A 20,748-nucleotide genomic window follows, 5' to 3' on the forward strand; every position below is an offset into this window, starting at 1 on the left:
TCAGTAGATGATAGGATCTTTAAGACTAAAGATTTTATGTATGTCGACCACAAAACATTCTGGAATGTTAATGTGACATTGATTTTCAGATCCTTATGTGGCGCTTGTGTAAAATGATGATGTGTTTTGTCTTCACTTCTAATCCGATCAAAACTATTAGAGTGGTTAGCTCTGAGAATTATTAATTGGTTAGAGAAGAATATAAGAATGAAAATAAATTACGGCTCAGAATTATGAGAACTTTTTATGAATATCGGATTTACAGGAGATACGGCTGCTAAAATCTTGAATAAACGGACCTCAAAAGCCCTTAATAAAACGTTCTATTCAGCTAAGCTCCGTGTTGTTTACTCTAGCCGGCCTGCCATTCACGGATGTGTTAAGAATAAACTTTCGCTTTGGGCCATATCAATGTGCATCTATAAATTTACTTGCTCCTGTGGGCCAGGTTATACTGGCCGCACAAAGCGATCACTTTCCAAACGAATCTCAGAACATTACTCGGAGTGGCTTTTAGAAGGAGAATGTAAAACAAACGCCAGTTCAATACAGGAGCACCTAATCAACTCTGGACACGTTTCTCCGAAGGAGTCGTCCTCTAAAATAGTGTACACAACCAAAGGAACTGGGTTGAAGGGAGTTTGAATTGAAAACTTATGTACTGCTGAGGTATTGACAATCCACCAACTCAAGCCCAAACCCTGCATGTAAAAACGATACTTTCAACCTCTCATCCTTCTTTGGCTTTAATTCCCTTCTGTAGTATGCTTCAGTGTGTTTTTTTAATTAGTGTATTGTAATTTTAAACCGTAGTCAGTTATTATAATCCTTCAAAAATGTCTATGATTATCATTCAGTTATTATTATGACCCTTATATTTTTCGTTTCCCTTCATATCTGTTAAGTGGGCAATTATCTTTCATTATTCTGACCCATAAATTATTTTCATCCTTATATTCTTTTACTTATTTAGCTCCTTGATTATTTCACAACCTCAGTTGATATCCATAGTTTCGAATCTCTTTGTGATGCAATCTGTTATATCCTTCTATAGACATATTTACTATACAACTATAAATACGAATGTACAGCATAAGCAAATGTTCCTTCGGAAAGAAAATATTATATGCTGAGTTCTCTTTACTTTTCTTCAGTGACACAGTGGATTGTTTTGATAATATTTCTAGTAAAGCTCTCATGAAAGTGTTTACCGTCAATTTCGTTTTTTCTTTCATTCTTTTCTTGCTAATTTCAGGTTTTACTCAGTCGTTAAATACTAGACATACCTTTTACTGATGTAGAATGGCTAATTCCAGCCAACAGGTTTCGGACTGGCACCACACATTTCCCCAGTCAAAGACATTATCACTAGGCTATTCGCGTAGCCAATTAAACTTTCCTCTGGGTATTGAATGGCCGTCATTTAGAATGGTTGGAATACCTCACGTTGGAAGCCGAGATTCTTCGGGAGTCACGAGCCCGATGACCCTTCTGATAACCAGAGCAACAATCATTATAGGCACATGGAATGTCCGGACAATATAGGAGACTGGGAAGACCAGTCAAATAGCTGCAGAAATAAGGAGATGCAACCATGCGGTTGCATAGGACCCAAGTTGAACAGAAAAGATTACATTCGAGAGATATGTTGTTATACTCTGGTCGTGAAAAAGAAAATATTTCGCACACACTAGCCCTTACACTGATGCTGTCTAAAGAAGCACTTAAAGTACTTATAGGATGGGAGTTTCATGGATCAAAAACCATAAAAGGATCCTTCAAAACAGAGGAGGGACTTACAATGAAAGTTATTCAGTGCTATGTACTCGCCAATGGTAGCGATGACGAAGATAACGATCAGTTCTATGAGAGGCTGCAGTCGATCGTAGTGAACCGGCCAGAAAAGAACCTGATCATTATGATTGGAGACCTAAACTCCATAGTCGGGATGGACAACACTGAATATGAAGATATCATGGGACGACATAGACTGACAGGGAGAAAGGAACGAGAATGGTGACAGATTTTCAAATTTATGTGCATTCAACAAAATTGTTCCCCCACAGACGCATACACAAAGCTACATAGGTCTCATCGGACCACACTACAGAGAATCAGATTGGTCATATCTGTATCACTGAAAAATTCAGAAGATTAATGGAAGACGTGCGAACCAGGAGAGGAGATGACATAACTTCAGATCACCACCTGGTGGCAGCCAAGATGGAACTGAAGCTAGAAAAGTACTGGACAACTGGGGGAACAGCATTACAAAGGTTCAGTACAGCCTTCCTTCGAGACAATAAAGAAATCAACGAATTCAAGGTAACTCTCAAAATCAGGTTCCAAGCATTACAAGATCTGCTGAAAGAAAAACAACAAACTAATATGGAGAACAATTGGAAAAGAATCAAAGAGGCACTAACTTCAACATGTCAGGAGGTACTAGGTTGCAAGAAGTATCATCATAAGGAATGGACCTCTACAGAAACACTGGACAAGATCAAAGAAAGGAAAAACAAGAAGACAGCAATTAACAACAGCCGAACACGAGCAGAGAAAGTCAAGGCACATGCTGAATACACAGGATTGAGGAAGAGTGTACAGGAGCATTAGAACTGGCAAGTAGAAATACATGGAAGACCTAGCAGCGACAGTAGAAAAAGCTTCGACAGAAGGAAATATCAAAAAACTATATTACATAACGAAGAAACTTGCAGGGAAATATAGTAAACCTGAGAGGTCAAAGACATGGAATGTAAGCCAGTCACTGTGATTCATAAATAGAGGAACAGGTGGGTAGAACACTTTGAAGAACTCTCGGATAGACCGGCCCCCCTGAAGCCAATGGACATCAAAACAGCACACAGACCTTCTCACACATATCGCTCTACTAAAAATTGAAGAAATTTGCATGGCCATCAGACAAATGAAGAGTGGGAAAGACGTACGACAAAACAGTATACTAGCTGAAGCACTGAAATCAGACTTAGAAGTAACTGTAAGCATGCTCCACATTCTAGTCAAGAGGATTTGGTGGGAAGAACAAGTACCGACGGACTGGAAAGAAGGATATCCCATCAAAATACCAAAGAAAGGGGATCTCAGTGTGAGAACTACGCAGACATCACACTACTAACGGTACCATGAAAAGTTTTCAACAGGAAGCTGTAAAACCAAATGAAATATTCAGAAGACGACCAGCTTCGAGGACAACAGACCAGATTCCGTAAGGATCGGTCGTGCACAGACAAAATCGCGATCATCGTTGAACAATCAATTGAGTGGAACTAACTTGGAATCCTGAAGGCAAAAGTATGTAGCGTGGCGTCGAGTCGCGGTTGACTATGAACACCACTACCAATAAACACGTGCCAAGTAAATCAGAAGGCGAGGGTTGAACGTAACTAAATAAATCCATATAATCCCCGAGAAGCCAAATATCAGAAGGCAGTTAATGGACCAAGTCGAGATATATTTGCTGGCGATCTCGTGGTATAGAAAGGATACCGAGATCGTGCCAGGATACAAGCTTGGTTACAGAATGTAACCGAATTTGCGCGAAGTCACAATCAAAGTGTAAGAATAAGAATGGAAGCACAAAATAAGCTGTCATTAGCACAGTCAAACAAAAGCACATTAAAACAAACACTGGTACAGTTGGTTATAATAATAATTGTTTTTATTAAACCAGTCGTGTTCTCGTGATAAATGTGAGTCACTACAAGTATAAGAAGACCAGTGAATATACTGCGACGGGAATAGGAAGCAAACATCAAAAGAATTAACAGCAACTGGACAGAACTGGAAAGGATTCCCGAGGACAGAGTTTGATGGGAAAACCTGGTGGGTGGCCTGTGCTCCACCACGAAGAGTAACAGGAGTAAGTATCCGTACATAATTTGATCACTGAATAGTAACCAACTTGATTGTTTCATAGTCCTTGTTGCAGTTCGAATTCAATCTACTTGTTGCTTACTTGAAAATGTATATGCCACTCGTTGTGGTTACAACACAGTAATTTGATCTTAATCTTGATCCTATTAACCAGTAGAATAAAAGACTAATGGATTTTTGAAACTCTGCCATTAGTTTGTTATTTTTTATGTTACTAGAAAATCTATAGACTATTTATGTCAAAATTTGGTAAAAAGTATTCATATGAGTATAGTATTCTGTGAAAACTGGGAATATATATTACTTCAACTTTCAGTCTAAAAGTTTGGTCCCTTCACCTTAAGAAAATTAATCAAAATTCAGTTATCTTTTAATTTGATTACATTCCTAATAGTTCTGAACCATTTCATTTTAATTGCCAGGATTCTAACATATAATTTTTATTTACAATGCCTCAATGTCTCAAAGTTTTTTAGAGGTTCGTTAGATGGCTTCCAAAACTATGTACTCTCTGGGAGATTTTATTTGGATGTGAACAATAAATAATCCTGCTACACAGGATTTCTACAAACTATAGGTGATTGGATGAGATTTTATGATAAAATTATTATGTCCTGAAAACACTTATATCCTGTTCACTACAACATCAGGTCATTAAGCTAACATTCCAAAGGCTATTAGGCTCAGAAATCTACGTATTTATCAAATATCATCCATTAAATTCTACTCATTTATCGTTGAAGAATTTTCTCAGGAACTCTATGTGAACTACTGAATGTCTCTTAGACATTTCATAAACAAGTTTGTACTTTATTAATCAGTCCCATCAATAATAAAAGTTAGACATCTGCTTTATGGATCCAACGTACTTTAGATTGAGCGTAATAACTCTTAAGTTCGAGGAAATAATTTGGACTCTTTATCTAAGACTTAGTTGCTATTAATAGTAAGACTTCCAGTCAAAAAACTAAGAATTATATTTCTTGTTACAGAAAATACCTGTGAATCATCCATCTATATACCAGTTAAACGAGTTCAGATAATTGTCCCATTTCTTCATTATCCAGTCATCAGGCAAAATGTTATGAACTTAGGTTTTATGATTTAAGACACATACGGGAAGAGTCTGTGTTCAACTTTAAGTAGGAAAATTCTCTAAGCCAATCAACGAGAAGAACAAAATTAAAATGATAAAAAAGCAACTGATTGAAGTTCTTAAGATGATGAAAAATGATCTGTCAATCAAGGAACAGGTCTTTCAGCGCATAAAACCAACAGGACCAATAATAGCACAACTATATGGTTTACCTAAAATACACAAACCTGACCTACCCCTCCAACCAATTCTTGATATTTCCAGATCCCCTTACCACTCTATAGAAGAGTAGCTGGCAGATCTCCTAGAACCCGGATTTGTATACACTCCATACATGACACTTTTGGACTCATTGACTACATAAAAAAAGTGAATGTAAATGACAAAATTAACCTTTCCCTTGATATCGAATCACTATTTACTGATGTTCCATTCAGAGAGACTAGTTTTATTTGCAAACACATAAAAAGTAGTGAGATTAATATAAGAATACCGAAAGCTTATTTGAAGGAACTACTACTACGTTGCACTTGCAATGTACAGTTTACATTGAACGACGAAATTCATAGGTAAAAAGATGACATAGCAATGAGATCCCCTCTTGATCCATTACTATCAGATCCCTTCATGGACAGTCTAGAAAACAAATAACTATCGACAACTTGCATTTGTATTAAAGGTATGCGGTTGATATTTTTATCATCTGTGACAACAAATATGAGTTAAGTCATCTTATAAAGACATTTAATAACTGTCACCCAGCAATGAATTCCACACTTGAAGTTGAAAACAAACAAAATATTCACTTTCTCGATATGGAAATGACAAGAAAACGCGATGGAATTCTAAAAAGATCTATTTACAAAAAGTCTTTGTAGAATAGACAACTATCAAGCTTCCACAGCTGAGTCCCCAGTAGTCGAAAGCGAAACCTAATAATATCACTCGCTACGCGAATACGAATTTGTAGTCCCGAGGTCATAGATGACGAGTTGAGCCTCTTGGACGAAATATGATATGACCGGAAGAAAAGTCAAAATTCGATTGATTTACTCATTATGAGTTTTGTTCAACATTATTTCCGTTTTGATTTGATGTGATGATTATTAAATGTAATATTTGTTTTCTTTTCTCGTATGATATTTTATTCTGTATAATATACGATATTCTTTTATTCCATTGACACGAACTATAATCAGTCTGTGATTTGTCATAACTCTAAGTATTTTTCATATATGTGATTTCACCCTAATTATTAATCAAAATGGGTGTACATTCAATATATAAATGAGTGTACTTTTGACTAGAGTCGTAGACGTTGTCGTGTTTTGGGGTTAATAAATCATCACTTGTATCAGTCTTTGTGTTCTTACTTTCACGTCGTGGGAATTGCAGTGGTTCCTCGCTTCACAAGAATAAGTGATAAGTGATTCTGACATAATAATCAGATATAAAAATTAGCGTTCAATCGAGAAGTCATATCAATTTCCTTCATCACTCTGTTCATATGGGATACGTAAACTTGAACTGATACACTTTTCGCATCAGGTCGTACACTAACTATAACCAACTGGCTGATAAGGCTTTGTTATTTAGCAGTCTGACAATTAGTGTAATCAACCTATTATACGGATATTATCAGAAAAAGTGACGATTTAAATGAATAAGTAACTAAAAAGGCTTCTACTGTCTCACTTTCTGCTTACATTACATGTGTCTGCAGGCAGTATAAAAGGACACAGTAAACAGTTCATAGCTTAGTTGATTAAATAAATGGTTGTTTAATATTTATTGTAGATTAAAAATATGATAAGTATAGGAAGGGATAAAACTATCGGTAAACACATTGATGACATGTATCGAGATTGTCTTATCGACTTCCCTTTATGTGATTGTCTACATAGGATGATATTTGGGAGAACTACAATATCATCTGACGGCTAATGTAAGTGTGGATGCCTGGAATGTTTTTTTTGGTCTGCATACGATGGAACGAGGTAAGTCTGTTCGCTAATATATGAAATAATTTCCAAATGGTTTCAGAATTCCAGCTATAAGAGTGACATATGTTTTTCACAGGGTAAAACTATTCATTTTCCAACTTTGAATGAATTCGACGGAGAGTTCTTGAAGTGGAGTTAACCTATACTATTTTACAAAATGTGATGGGTTAACAAGGAAACAGTAACAATAGACTACAAGTAAAACCACATACTGAAAGAATACTTCTTCCATTGTTGTGACAGATACACCAAAACTTGAAATGCCCAAACTAATTTTATTTGACTCCAGATCCTCAAATAAATTTCCAAATTTATCTATTGATTCTAATGGTAGCAGTATGCGGATCTCTTCACCATAATCACTGCGTGTATAAATGCATTAGGGATGTGTTCTTACTTTCACGTCGTGAGAATTGCAGTGGTTCCTCGCTTTACAAGAATACGTGATAAGCTTTTCCGACACAACAATTAGTGATGATCAAATATAAGAAGTAGCATTCAAACAACAAGATATATCAAAATACTTTTCAAAAACTGGTATCCTTCGATATTTATTGACAAGAACTTAAAACCTAAACCGCCTAAAATACAAATAACGTCGGTCGAAAAGAAAACACTTTACGTGAACATCGATTTTAAGGGTGATAGAACTACAAACATCCTAACGAAGAGAATTTCTGACTCTTTATAAAAGGTCGTTCCTCGCGGCAACGTTGCAAATAGTGTTCCCCAGCCTATCATTGTTCTTCAGTTATCTTAAGGGTAAATAGTCTCGTCTGACGAACTCTATATGCATCTAGCAACTTACCTGCTCATGAGGAGCCAGGTATATTAGTCGTTCCGTGATAAACGAACACTCAGACGGGGATAATCCAACGAGTTTCAATATGAAATTACGAAATGTTTTGGTAAAATATGAGAACCATACATTAATTATTTTATTTACGAATTTCCCTCACTTGTCTTCCATATCCTGTAAGATTCTTCCGATTCACAATTCCTTTCTAATTCCGTTTCTGTTTTCTTCAAGTCAACCTTCATTGCTTCCTGCGGCCAGGTTTTCCACCTTTGTTTCGTGTTACATACTACTTATGTCTGCCGATATAAGTAGCATACACCACAGTTCGACGATATTTTATTCAAAAGAATACAAGAACATTATCCTGAGTGGATAAAAAGAGGCAGAAACGGCTCAACAAAAAGCTCATTAATTGAACATCTTGTGAACACAGGCCACTCAACCAAAGCAGACTCTGCATTCAAAGTCATATACAGGGCAAGTAGAAGTCTTCCAAAGACAATTAGATTACATCCTCTTAACAGTGTCGAAGCAATAGCTATACATCTGGGAAAACCAGAATTGTATGTGCAAAAGAGACTGGTACAACCTCTTCTTCTGCCATCGTTTTAATGTTTCATAATTCTCTTTCTCCTTCATACTTTTCTTCCTCTACAAACATCTGCTTCCCCTTCCATCTTCTCCATAGACCTTCTGCTCCCAACTGGTTTATTTCTGTTTCTATAATCCTCCTAATTACATTTCATTTCAATTTCAACATTTTATCTTATCATGCTAAACCATCCGTCTTAATTATAACTTCCTTATCTGTCTTCATGATGAATGTTTAAGCCCTTAACAATAAAACTATTATTAGTTTCCTTGACTAAAGAAATAATTTTTTTATTGCCTTTGTTTATTCGAACTCACTGTTATCATGTTTGACAAAATCTTATTAACACTATTATCGTAATTATTATCATCCTGAAAAATAAGTATATACATATATATACGTTTGCGATTGTACAGCTTTGAAAATGAATTCACCAAAAAGAGAACTCTTCGCTGAACCAATCTTCCTTATTTTAATAGAATTTTCCTCTAGGATCCGAACCTCATCTTTCAGCTTAGCAGTTAACATCTGTTTGGATTCAACTTCGCCTAAACCGCTGCAGAACTAAATATATATCAAAATCAATCACAAAACATCAGATATTTTATGCTCTAGTTATCATCGATTTCTACATCTTTTGGTTAAATGGCAGTCTAATTCTAATAATAACACAACTAGATAACGACACTCTACACATACTATGAATATATAGAATTCCTTGACCGGACGACCTAGGTAACTAATGAAATTTATATTATGACCCAATTTAACTAGTGACTGATTTCTGTATATGTAGTCTTCAGATTATTCTCTTATAGTGGCTCTGAAAGATTCTATTGAAAATTTAGTCGTGTTATTCACTGCACAAACAAATGTAAGACTAATTTATTACTAAAATAATTATTATATTTCAAAACAACTCACCTCACTAAATATGAAAATACGTTTGTTTATTCCACATAAAAATAATAACAATTGGATTTTACAAGAATAAATCCATTCTAAAACTATATATATTAAACGAAAAATAGAAAGATATCAGACAATATTTATGATGAAATTATTTTCAGGTTTTACAATATTGTATTTTTAATGCATCAGGTATTATTCATTTATCCCTAAGACTCACGAATTTAATTTACGCTGTTCATTTAGTTTCCAATACGCATCCATAAATTTCGTCATTTCACAAGCAACTTTAGGATGATAAAACCTTGGATCACTCCTGTCTATTTCCATCTAAAACAACAACAACATAAATAAATAAATAAATAAAAACCTCATGTGGAAAATAAGCACCTTGACTAAAAACATTAGAGAAAGAAATACAGAGCGTTCGAAAGTGAACAACACGTTCTGAGCCCCTCTATTACTGATTTTCGATAGTGAAATTTCTCTAACTCCATCATATAATCAATAAGGTAAACTAAGGTAACAGTTCAAGTTGCCGTCCAATGACACTGAAGGTAGACCATTGAATTGTCTAAATATCATGACATTTCGAAAATGCAATGAGAAGACGAAGGTTATCAGGTTTATGTGATTTGTTTGCTCAATACATTTTGGACAACTTGATCACGCATATACTTGTTAAGACCTTTTATATGAAAATTAAAGATCAACTAGACAAATTAAAAGGTAAGTGGCAACAAAGATAATAATAAAGTACACATAAGTAATGTGAAAACCACGCTGGATAATAAATCAGTATTATCAGGGTAGGTTAAGTGTAAGGTCGAATTGTTTTTGAACACATAAAAGGAGTTTCAGTTTCTGTATAGCCGAGGCTTCAATAAACCTTAGTATATGCCCTTGAAGGCTTTTGTACATGACTACAAAGGCTGACTTCATATAAACCTTATAATCGGTCTCAACTAAATGTTTCGCGAAGGAGGGAGATGTTTGTCAATCCTGCGATCTCGTTTGACCATTGGAATTCATTTGTTTTTGCAGCCATTCAGGTATGTGTTCAGCTACCCTTACTTGCAAATCACGATTGCTCCTCCCTATGTACGTATTTCGGTACATACATTTAAATTTATAGGCACAAGGGGATTTGACACTATCACTTACGTGCCGTTTGGGTTTTTGGTGAGAAATAGACCTTGTCTTTGCAAAAATGACGAGTTGGGTTGCATAAAATGTCCTATTGATAGCTAATTTAAGTTTCCGTTCCACCATGAGACTATTTGAGTAACCTCTAAATGGTAACATGATATAGAATCGCTTTCTGGGTTCCAGAAGCGTCATAGATCACATCGTATTGAAACCTTTATAACAGTTTATAAACTTCAATGAATAACTGGTATTCATTAATGTTTCAGTTAAGAGCTATGTCTACTTCAATAGCATTACCAGCAAAAATATCATTGATCCTATGGAATAAGCCCTTTATTAGTCCACGTTTGCAGTAAATTGAAGCCTCAGCTATACAGAAACTGAAACTCCTTTTATGTGTTCAAAAACAATTCGATCTTACACTTAACCTACCCTGATAATATTGATTTATTATCCAGCGTGGTTTTCACATTACTTATGTGTACTTTATTATTATCTTTGTTGCCACTTACCTTTTAATTTGTCTAGTTGATCTTTAATTTTCATATAAAAGGTCTTAACAAGTATATGCGTGATCAAGTTGTCCAAAATGTATTGAGCAAACAAATCACATAAACCTGATAACCTTCGTCTTCTCATTGCATTATCGGAATTTATCAAAGAGACTGTTTTAAATTTCGTAACATTATAAAACGTTAATGACTAGATCACCAATTGATTACTTAATAGTAGGGATTTTCTCGGGTGACCTCAATGCTTTAATAATGTAGGCGAACAAGAATCTGGAGAGAGAAGTTCATGATTAAAATAAAAACTGCACAAAGTGCTCTGTGAATTCAAGTAATTCGCAAAGTTATTTAAATTCGAAAGAAAACTTTTCACACGTTCATATAACCGTAAATACAGGAATGATGACTTACTAGTGGCTGACTTATCCAACCATATTCCTGATTTTCTGTTTGAGGTTCGATATATTTTTTGGGTGGTTCCAAAGAAGCGCGTTGTATAACGTTCGCAAAGTGTTCTGGAAATATGTTTGGCAAATAAATAAAATATCCATCAATAAGTATTTAGCCGCAATTTCTCACTAAAAAAATGGTTTATGCTGGTTTCTGAGTTACGGTTTGGTCGTTTACCAAGAGTATGAAACACCAGAAGGTATCATCAGTTTCAGTTTAACAAACAGTTAATCATGAAAAAAATAGATCGTAAAATGGGTCATGTAAACAATTTCATCTTTAAATGGAAACATTGATAGAGGGGTTTTATAATTTAGGTTTTGCCACATCCATAACTACCTTTACAAACTCCTACATTTTTAAGTGTAATTAGTTTAACACCAAGTGTACACTTGATCAAGTTGTATAAAAGTTTTAGTGAATAGCACATGCATACCTATTGTAAAACTACCTTAAGTATAACCCAACACAGTTATCGCGATAACTCTGATTAGGATCTCTTTTTTTTAATTGGTGCCTTTACATTAGTTTCTTCAGGAGAATAGCATCCACCGAATACGTAAGCGAACCGCCAACCAGTCATTTACATTACTTATAGATGAACCACATTTTTCATTCATCATGTGGGTATTTATAACAAGTTTTCTGATATGATTTTAAAATATTAATCCTACATTACAACAAATAATTAGATAGGAGAGCATATATGGGGGATATGTTTTTATATTAACTAAAAAATAACTTTGCACTTTACAAGACTGAAAGTCAAGCGATAGCACAAAACCTGTGTCTGATCAAAATTCCATTGGGATTTATCACATCGATCATAAATATCAAAGTAAATCATTAATTAATAATTTTGAAAAAGTAGTATATTGACTTTTTTGGAAGACTAGGGCATAACTAATTGAAATAATACAGTATCTGAAGTGATACAAGTCACAAAAAAAAAACATAAAGACTGTTAAAAACCACCAGAAGATGACAGCTATTACAATATATAATAAATTAAGGTCTGTTATCCTTTCTGAAGAGTTGTTATTCAGTCTAAAATAAATCTGGAATCGGTTTTAAAGTTGAGCTTCACAAAGATTTTTCGAGAGTAAAATTAGGAACTAAGCACGAATAAACTTTTCTAAGTATTTTTAGAAGATACAATATAAGTAAACAAAGTCTACGTTCTTTAGTACAGATGTATAACGTTTTAAGGGTTACAGAATATCAGTTATGCTTCAAGGTGAGACTGTCCGTCATTCTTAATTTTAAAAAATCACTGATCTATAAGTCTATATAGCTAAAGTGTGACTTTCAACATTAAAACATTTGTTTTGTCCAGAAGTTACTTAAATACAAACAGGACCCAATTTCTGTTTCCCAAGGGGGACAATGGATTTAAACCACGTTTCATCCAAAACGCTGAATCCTTTTCTTCCTAAAACTTGACGTTATGTCCGAAAAAAGCTCTTAAGTGACATCATATAGGGTGGAAGCTGTAATAATTTTCTCCAGTGTTAGTTTTCCAGATGTTTGGCTTTAAAAGGTGATTGAGTATACTACCGGTGTCAGGATCATAAATATCTAATACTAGTCCTGAGTTAATATATATTTGCAGCATTAGATACTTCCCTAATGTAAACAGTTCAGCATGTATTTAACACCTGACCCCGATTTGGTGTGATTTCAATAGGCCAAAGTAACTGAAGATGCGGTCAAGCACTTACATTGTTCATTACCCAGAGGTAAACGCTATGTTTCTCGTTTACCACCCTTTTCTTGTCACCTAAACCATTCTACCTTCACTAACATCAATCATGACACAAATGTATCCTTCCACCTAAATGTTTATTGTTTTTCCTTGGTAATTATCTGTTTGGTGTTTACGAAGTATCGGGATTCGATATCCTATGAGTTCTGTACTAGAATCGCTGGAATCCACTTAACTAAACCTATTAAGTATACTAACCGAAAGAAACATTAAAATACGAATAGAACAGTATGACCATGAACACAAGGTACTCTCTATTAACTGAATATACCGGTATCTTATGGTTACATATTTAGTTTTTATGAATCATTTGAACCATTTGAAGTTATTCAAAAACTTACTGTCTTCAGCATCAGCTTCTTGTATTCTATTTGGTTTATCAGCTAAGGGATACACTAGCAAATTATAAAATATGTGAAATCTTACTTTTCTTAAAAGGATTGATACTGTATTCTGTGAATATTTTTTGATGTCTCAACTCTTTTTTAATAGTTTCGCTCATAATAACAGCCTGATGTACATAGTTAGGAATCTTATTATTGCTACTGTCAGACATGTTGAATTCTGTGGAGAATAAAAACCATAAAAACCGTGAATTTACTTACGGTACCTCTTTTTGTATACGGTGCATTTCATAATGTGACTGAGTGATCCCTTATATTTTAGAAATTAGTAGTTAGTTTCGTCATTTTTCAGTGCTACCAACCAACTAAAGTTTCTAGTTCTTAAAATGTCGTAAACTAACTTTAGCCCCAATTAAAAAGCCCAGGTAGTCCCACTAAATAGATAAAACACTCCCTAAAACCAGACGTAAACTTACATGATTTATCCAGAGCTCTCTATGAAGGCTTTGTAGCTGTTTCTATCAAAGTCTGGTTTAAAAAGGATCATCTGAAAAGTTTCTGGGTTTTGTTGTGATATAAAATGGTGGTTGGAACTTATGCTATTTGCCAGAGATCACTAATAAATTCCGAGTAAAAGCTAACAGCCTTTTCATTAATATAAACTAGAGAAGAAAGGCAGGATATGAACCCACTGTTCCGTTTCATGAGCCCTATTAATTATACTGCGCATTCAAAATATAAGGTAACTTGAAACTGTTTGAGAACCTGACTTTATACCCTTGTTATCTCAAAATTTGCGTAAAGGTTTACAAGAGGATGGTAAATCATTAACACAAATTTTGTAACAAAGCTTTTTTGCGTATTCTGATAAATGTTGTCAAAGCAAAACAATCCTTAAGCTTTTGATTTTTCGTACAACCTCTAAAGCTAATCAGTAACGTTCAAACCATTCTAAGTGATCTGCGAAAATGTATGAATGATTTGAAGGAATTTGTGCGAGTTTCGAAACAATACTGAAGTATAATAAATTTGTTGATTAGCTTCAAGAAAAATGGGATGAGACTTAATAAAAAGGTCCAATAAATACTTCGAAACCTCACCATAAGTATACAGTGGATTGCCGCCTTTTCACAAAACAAGTTTAAGCCACAACTTATATTGTCAATCAGCCAAGCACACTAATACTACTCTCACTCAATACATGACACAATATCCTAAAATCATACCTTAATAATCTCTGTCTGATGCATTCAGGGTATTATCACCATCAAATAGTGAGAGGCCGTTAATTTTCAGTTTTATTGTAACTCTCGTAAACTAGAAAAGTTCTTTGTCTGCTTAAACTCCGTATAAAGTTATAAATGATGTATTAAGTAGTTTCACGGCAATCAGAAACTGAAAAAGCTTCAGTCTACATGTATTCTTGTACCACACTCACACATAATGACATCTAAGTTCAACAGTGATTCGGGACAGCACATTTCTGTTTTAAAATAAAGTTTTTTTTCATTTTCTTAGCAATGATAGTAAGTGACAAATAATTCTTCCTCTAAAGCACTATTAGATGCATGACAAATCTTAACTAGTAAGCTTAAACAAGCATAGTAAACAAGAGGTCTTTGAGCGATTAAATCTCTGGGACATTACATGTATTTATAGTGCTGTTATTCAGGGATTGATGTTTGTAAGGTTATTTATTGCGTCATTACTCCAACTCTTTTAAATTACATCATACATAACTGATTGATTTCAATTCATATTTTTTTTATTACCATTAATCTATTTTCATGAGTTCTAATCACTATTTCAATGTTCTGGAACTTTCCCTCTCTAACTTTATTTATTTATTCGAATCAAACATTTTATGAGCTCATTAACTCTATCTGAATCTTCGCTACATCATGATACACATGTATTGATCCTTAATCACACTCTTATGTATAAATATGTCAATATCTGTAATAATGTTGAATTTCAAATATTTTAGGTTGTAAGCAGCTGATGAGAACCTAACGAAATAAAATGAATTCATATTATTCCGCACCAATCTTTGTTCTTGCTCTATTTAAGATAATAAAAGGAACTATGTGTATGAAATGTTCACAGTGTGTTGGTTTTTTTATAGCTACTGGAGTAAGTTTTGGACAGACTCATAATTTCTCATAACATATATAACAGTCAATAACACCATTTATTCTAATTAGCGTAGTAAGCACGAGTATTCAAAAACGACAATTATCGAAGTAAAAGATACTCACAGATCAAATTCCGATTATGTTAAATGTCAAGAAGCTAATACAGAGATTATGATCCCAGAATGGCATGTCTATCTTAACTACCAATACGTCATGCTCTGGATAATATTTGATAATCTTAATGATGGTTTGTTTAGAACAGAGTAACCTATGGTAAAGAAGATCTGGTATGTATCAAAATGACAATTAAAAATACGAAACCTTCCCTTCATGACGTGCATAGATTTAATCCATTTAATAAATGAGTGATATTTGGTGGTTGTGATGATGATGAATTTTTTACATCACCATTATCAGATTCAAGTACCCATATATATCCATCTAATATGTTTTTATTTACAACTCAATTTGTCATATAACTAGTTTCATCAAATGAGATAGGACAGCGCCATTTCATATATATTATCGTATACATCTGGGAAAACAGAAATTACTAATGAGAAGACAGTTTAGCAAAGGGAAGATTTGGTTGTTGATCTTTACATGATAGGATCATACATTAATATACTATTTTAGGCTACATAAGTCCAGTCTATTCATGTGACTATCAAAAGTAAAAATTCAATTATAGTGATTTTCTCCGGCATGGTAAAATGATTGATCACGAATTCTAATCTATATACCTTCCTACTTATCACTTCCTGTCTAACTAACTGCATTACTTTCCCTGAACAATTATAATTGGTGGTACACAGGAACAACTTCAGTTCACTATACCTCAACACAGCCCAACTCAGATTAAACTAGTCCAATAAACTTTTACGTTATTTCATGGTATTACGACTCAGGTTAACTTCATTCTAGTCCATTTATTGATCGTCCTAATACAAGTTATAATGGGCCCAATATAATTGTTTATCCTTTAGGAGCTAGACGGTAATATAATCTATGAACCAACTCGATCTCCTTAGTTCTGGTAAAACTTTGTCCGGGTTGGGTGAATTTCGGGGAATCCGCCACAGAAAACTATGGGAAAATGCCACAAAAACCCCAAAATTTCCCCAGGTTAGGGGGAAATCTCTAAAGTGTCTAGGGAAATCTTTAGATTTCCACAGAATCTTATAACCTTTTGAGTTTTTCCCTAAAATTCCCTCAAACTTTCAGGAAAACTACCAAGCTTATTATGACTTTGGGGAGAACCCCGAAATTCCCTAAGGTTTCCCTAAAATAGGTAGATTGAGAGGGTTAACGAGATCGTACTATTCATACATGATTGTTGACAAATATGGTATGTGACTCGCCGCTATAAAATCATCTTAATTTTGATGAAATACCTCAGCTCAAAATTGTACCAAGCAATTTATAACCATAGTGAGTAATACTTAAGTAGCAAATCAATTGATGACGTAGTGAAACTTCATCAGTTGAGATGGCTGGGACACGTGTTACATATGCCTAACGACCGACTGCCTCGACGTGCGATGTTCAGTGGTATAGGAGTAGGTTGGAAGAAAGCTAGGGGAGGCCAGACCAAAACATGGCACAAGTCCATGAAGTCACTGACAAGTGGACTGGGTCACGTTGGTAGGTGTAGACTACCTGGTTGGAGACCGCGAGATGATAGCAACCGATGGTTAGAGACCCTGAATGACATGGCTCAAAATCGTTTGCAATGGCGCAGGTGCATCCACTCTTTGTGGCCTCCCAAATTTTGATCTCCTTATTCCTCCTTGTCTCTTTTTTTCTCTTCCCAAATTTATTTCACTGTATTATACTCTTTAAATAACATCTCCAAACACTAATTTTCCCGATTACTGCTTATACTCTTATTACCTCTACCACTACGGGATTTGAGTCAACCACTACATCTGTGTGCTAATGTGGTGTGGCAACTCGAACTGATGTACGTACGTACGAAGTTCTACGTTGTTGCTGACTGACTGACTGACCTAAGTAGCAATTTCAAACTATAATTATTCCTAAAATCTAAAGACGATTCTGGACAGCGTAATCAAATATTTTGAATTTTTGCATCAAGCGGTAACTACGCCTCAGTTGTTCAAATAGATTTGGACGGAATAGAAGCTTTCGCTTATCTAGTAGTATTTAGTAGCAATAGATCACCAATGCCTCCAGTTAGAAGCCTAAGTATATTTAACGACAAAAGAGAGAAAAAATATTTTTAACTTCTCAATCTCACCATCTTAAGTAAATTTTTGGGAACCTCGGGAAAATTTTGGAATTTTCCACAAAGTCGTAAGAAATATGGTAGTTTTCCCCAAGGTTTGTGGAAATATTAGGGAAAACTCAAGATTTTCTCAAGTATTTCGGAGATTTTCCCCAGACCTGGGGAAATCTTAAAGCTTTCGTGCGATTCTCCCAAAGTTTTCCGCGAAATTTACCCAAACCGGACAAAATTTTCCCCGAAATAGGTGGATTGGGTTATAGAGAGACATCTTTTTAATTCTGAGAAATATGTCAAGTTTCCTGTCAAAGGAATCCTGAGAAGTCGCCTAGACTAGCTCAGCCGGTAGCGACTTCTAAAGTTTGACTAGGCTTAAGGAGAACAAGGTGTTTATACAGTTCGTTCTGCTATGTTGTGTCTCCAGTTTCTGGTTGTTATCTCGAAACCTTTGTGTTGAGACTGAGCTTAAGTAAGTTTGTAAGAGCATACCCGGAATTGTTTAGAAGTCTACAAGTCATTTGAAAGTCACCTTTGAGATTCCCATACTCTAATGAGTAAACTTTCAGTGATTTGAGGCGCTTTTCTTAAAGCCTAAATTCGATTTCATCGCTCGCCTTTCGACACGTTGCCATGCATTCTTATCCGTCCGATGTGAGAGAAGAAACGCTATATTTCCATACTGCAATTGGGGTCGAATAAAACTCTTGAAGATTAAATAAAAAGTTCTTCCATCGAAGTGGCCAAAAGCGCACTTCATGGATACCGGTGCGAGGTTTGCTCGAAAGGCATTTGTGTTTCATTCAGTGTAAGGCTTCTGATAATAGGGTAACAATACCCTTAGATCTTTTTCAACTAGGGATACCTCTAGAGGGGAGTTACCTTGGTTGTATTCGTACTCTGCAATATGTCTCAAATGGACTACTTTACACTTTGGAGTGTTAAAGGTCAGCCCGTTGTTGCCCTCCCAACTTTAAATTCAATTCATATACACCTGAAATACCAGCTTGGCATCTTAGCTCCAAACTTATCTCCAATGTTTCACTTCATCAGTGAAAAGTAAGAAATCAGACGATACTTGCTGAGGAAGGTCGTTTACTTAAATTAGGAAATTAAGAGGTCCAAGCAGTAAACCCATGGCGACCCCACTATGACATTCTGTGGCCTGGGAAAAATTGAGGTTAACCGTGACTTTAGGAAGTAGATCATTTAGGTATGAAGTAAGCCAACCAACTAACGATGATTTGATACCTAATCGTTTGAGCTTGTCGATAAGACATACATGATGAACCCTATCAAAAGCTTTTGAGAATTCAAGGTATGTGATGTCAACCTTCCACTTGAGATCAAGGATGGTTGTCCACCACGGTCAGTAGGTTGGTTATACGAGAATGACCCTTTCTGAAACCGAGCTGTTGGGGCCGAAAAATTTTTATGGATAACAAATATTCACGTAGACCGTCGCATATCAAGGACTCCATAATTTTTGACGGTATCGAGAGCTGTGCTACCAGCCGGTAGCTAGCGAGCCAGCTGCGTCGACCTCCTTTGAAAATTGGTGCGATAGGTGCCAATTTTATCTAATACTAAAGCCTATCTTCTCTTACTGTTTTTGCGTATTGGTTCCCTGATTTTTTTAAACTGCTCCTGTGTTTTGGATGCATTTACTGTACACAAATTTTGAACTTGTTTGTTCATAACTTTTACCTGGTACAAACCGGTTTCACTTTGATTTTTGGCTTGATATTTCGGAAGTTTTGCTTTGGAAACCCAAAAATTAAAGGTTTGTTTTGTAATTTTTATAACTATCGTCAAAACAATATATTTTGGTTCATGACTTGCGATTTACGAATAAACTTTAGTACCTGAATTTGAATTCGGCTCTATTGTCGTTTGGTGTCGTTAGTTACTAGTGGGTCAATCGAACGTACTTCAATAACGGACGAAAGCAAAATGTGGACGTAATAGCCACCTTTTCCTTGTGGGCTTCGATTGAGAGGTTGTCTATCAGGAATTCTCCATTTGTAAAGGACCGGTCTACGCGTGACAGTGTCTGACTATTTCTCTGCCGAGTGTCTAACCTCGGGTTTCCGAATAATCCTAAACTCTTAATGAAGCCGAACATCCGAGTCTCAGTAGATTTATCATCTCCCATGCACGTGTTGTCAGCGAAATTGACTCAGGGTAGATTGAAATCTCCTGCAATGAAAATAGGAGCTTCCTCGTCCCATTCATATGAATGAGTCATATTTAAATGGACAGGTAACCTACCCACACAGGGTTTTTCGAGTTGGGGTCCCTATCTCTTTCGCGTTTTTATCTGTTCTTAACAGTCAACAGGTGAAATAGTAAGTTCCAACTGCCTCTGTACTTGATCCTGGTGTCATGTAACCTGTCCGGATGCATGTGGATTCCAGTTGCTAATAAACGTCTGTTGGTAAGCAATGCTTCAAGAGTAGCGGCCACCATTTGAGAGGATAGAAAGGCTATTTTTATTGGCCTGAATCTTGAATTCCCATCCTATCTGGCTAATCGCACCAATTTTCGAGTCAATATGTTCTTGAGCTTCAACGACTGCTTTCAGTGTTCCCACTCTAGAATGCCATAGTCCGCACAATGACGGTCTATGTTTTCTGAGACACCTTGCGCAATCATATTTCTTCCACTAAAGGCCGATTCGTGAGATTCATGATGAGATTGCCTTCAAAATACCGTATATCAGGCAGTGACTGACCCCGCCAAATCATTTTGACTGATGATCCGTTGCACGTGTTTTCAACAATAGCATCATTTGTCTCATAGTTGCAGACAACTCTGCGGCCTCAGCTGCTAACATTTTTATGTTCATATATATTTTT

General features: G+C 35.4%; 1 protein-coding gene across 1 annotated transcript; it reads right to left on the reverse strand.

The window, feature by feature from the left end:
* Positions 1–9,271: 9,271 nt before the first annotated feature.
* Positions 9,272–19,794, reverse strand: MS3_00003495 (uncharacterized protein). Its single transcript, XM_051211312.1, has 5 exons — positions 19,598–19,794; positions 13,596–13,733; positions 13,511–13,552; positions 11,366–11,469; positions 9,272–9,626 (listed from the first exon to the last, which is right to left on the reverse strand). Exons 2-5 carry the CDS (start codon positions 13,723–13,725, stop codon positions 9,513–9,515), a joined length of 390 nt encoding a protein of 129 aa, XP_051071356.1. The 5' UTR covers positions 13,726–13,733; positions 19,598–19,794; the 3' UTR covers positions 9,272–9,512.
* Between the last annotated feature and the right edge of the window lie 954 nt (positions 19,795–20,748).

The sequence above is a fragment of the Schistosoma haematobium genome, chromosome ZW (assembly GCF_000699445.3).
Source record: "Schistosoma haematobium chromosome ZW, whole genome shotgun sequence".
Taxonomy (NCBI): domain Eukaryota; kingdom Metazoa; phylum Platyhelminthes; class Trematoda; order Strigeidida; family Schistosomatidae; genus Schistosoma; species Schistosoma haematobium.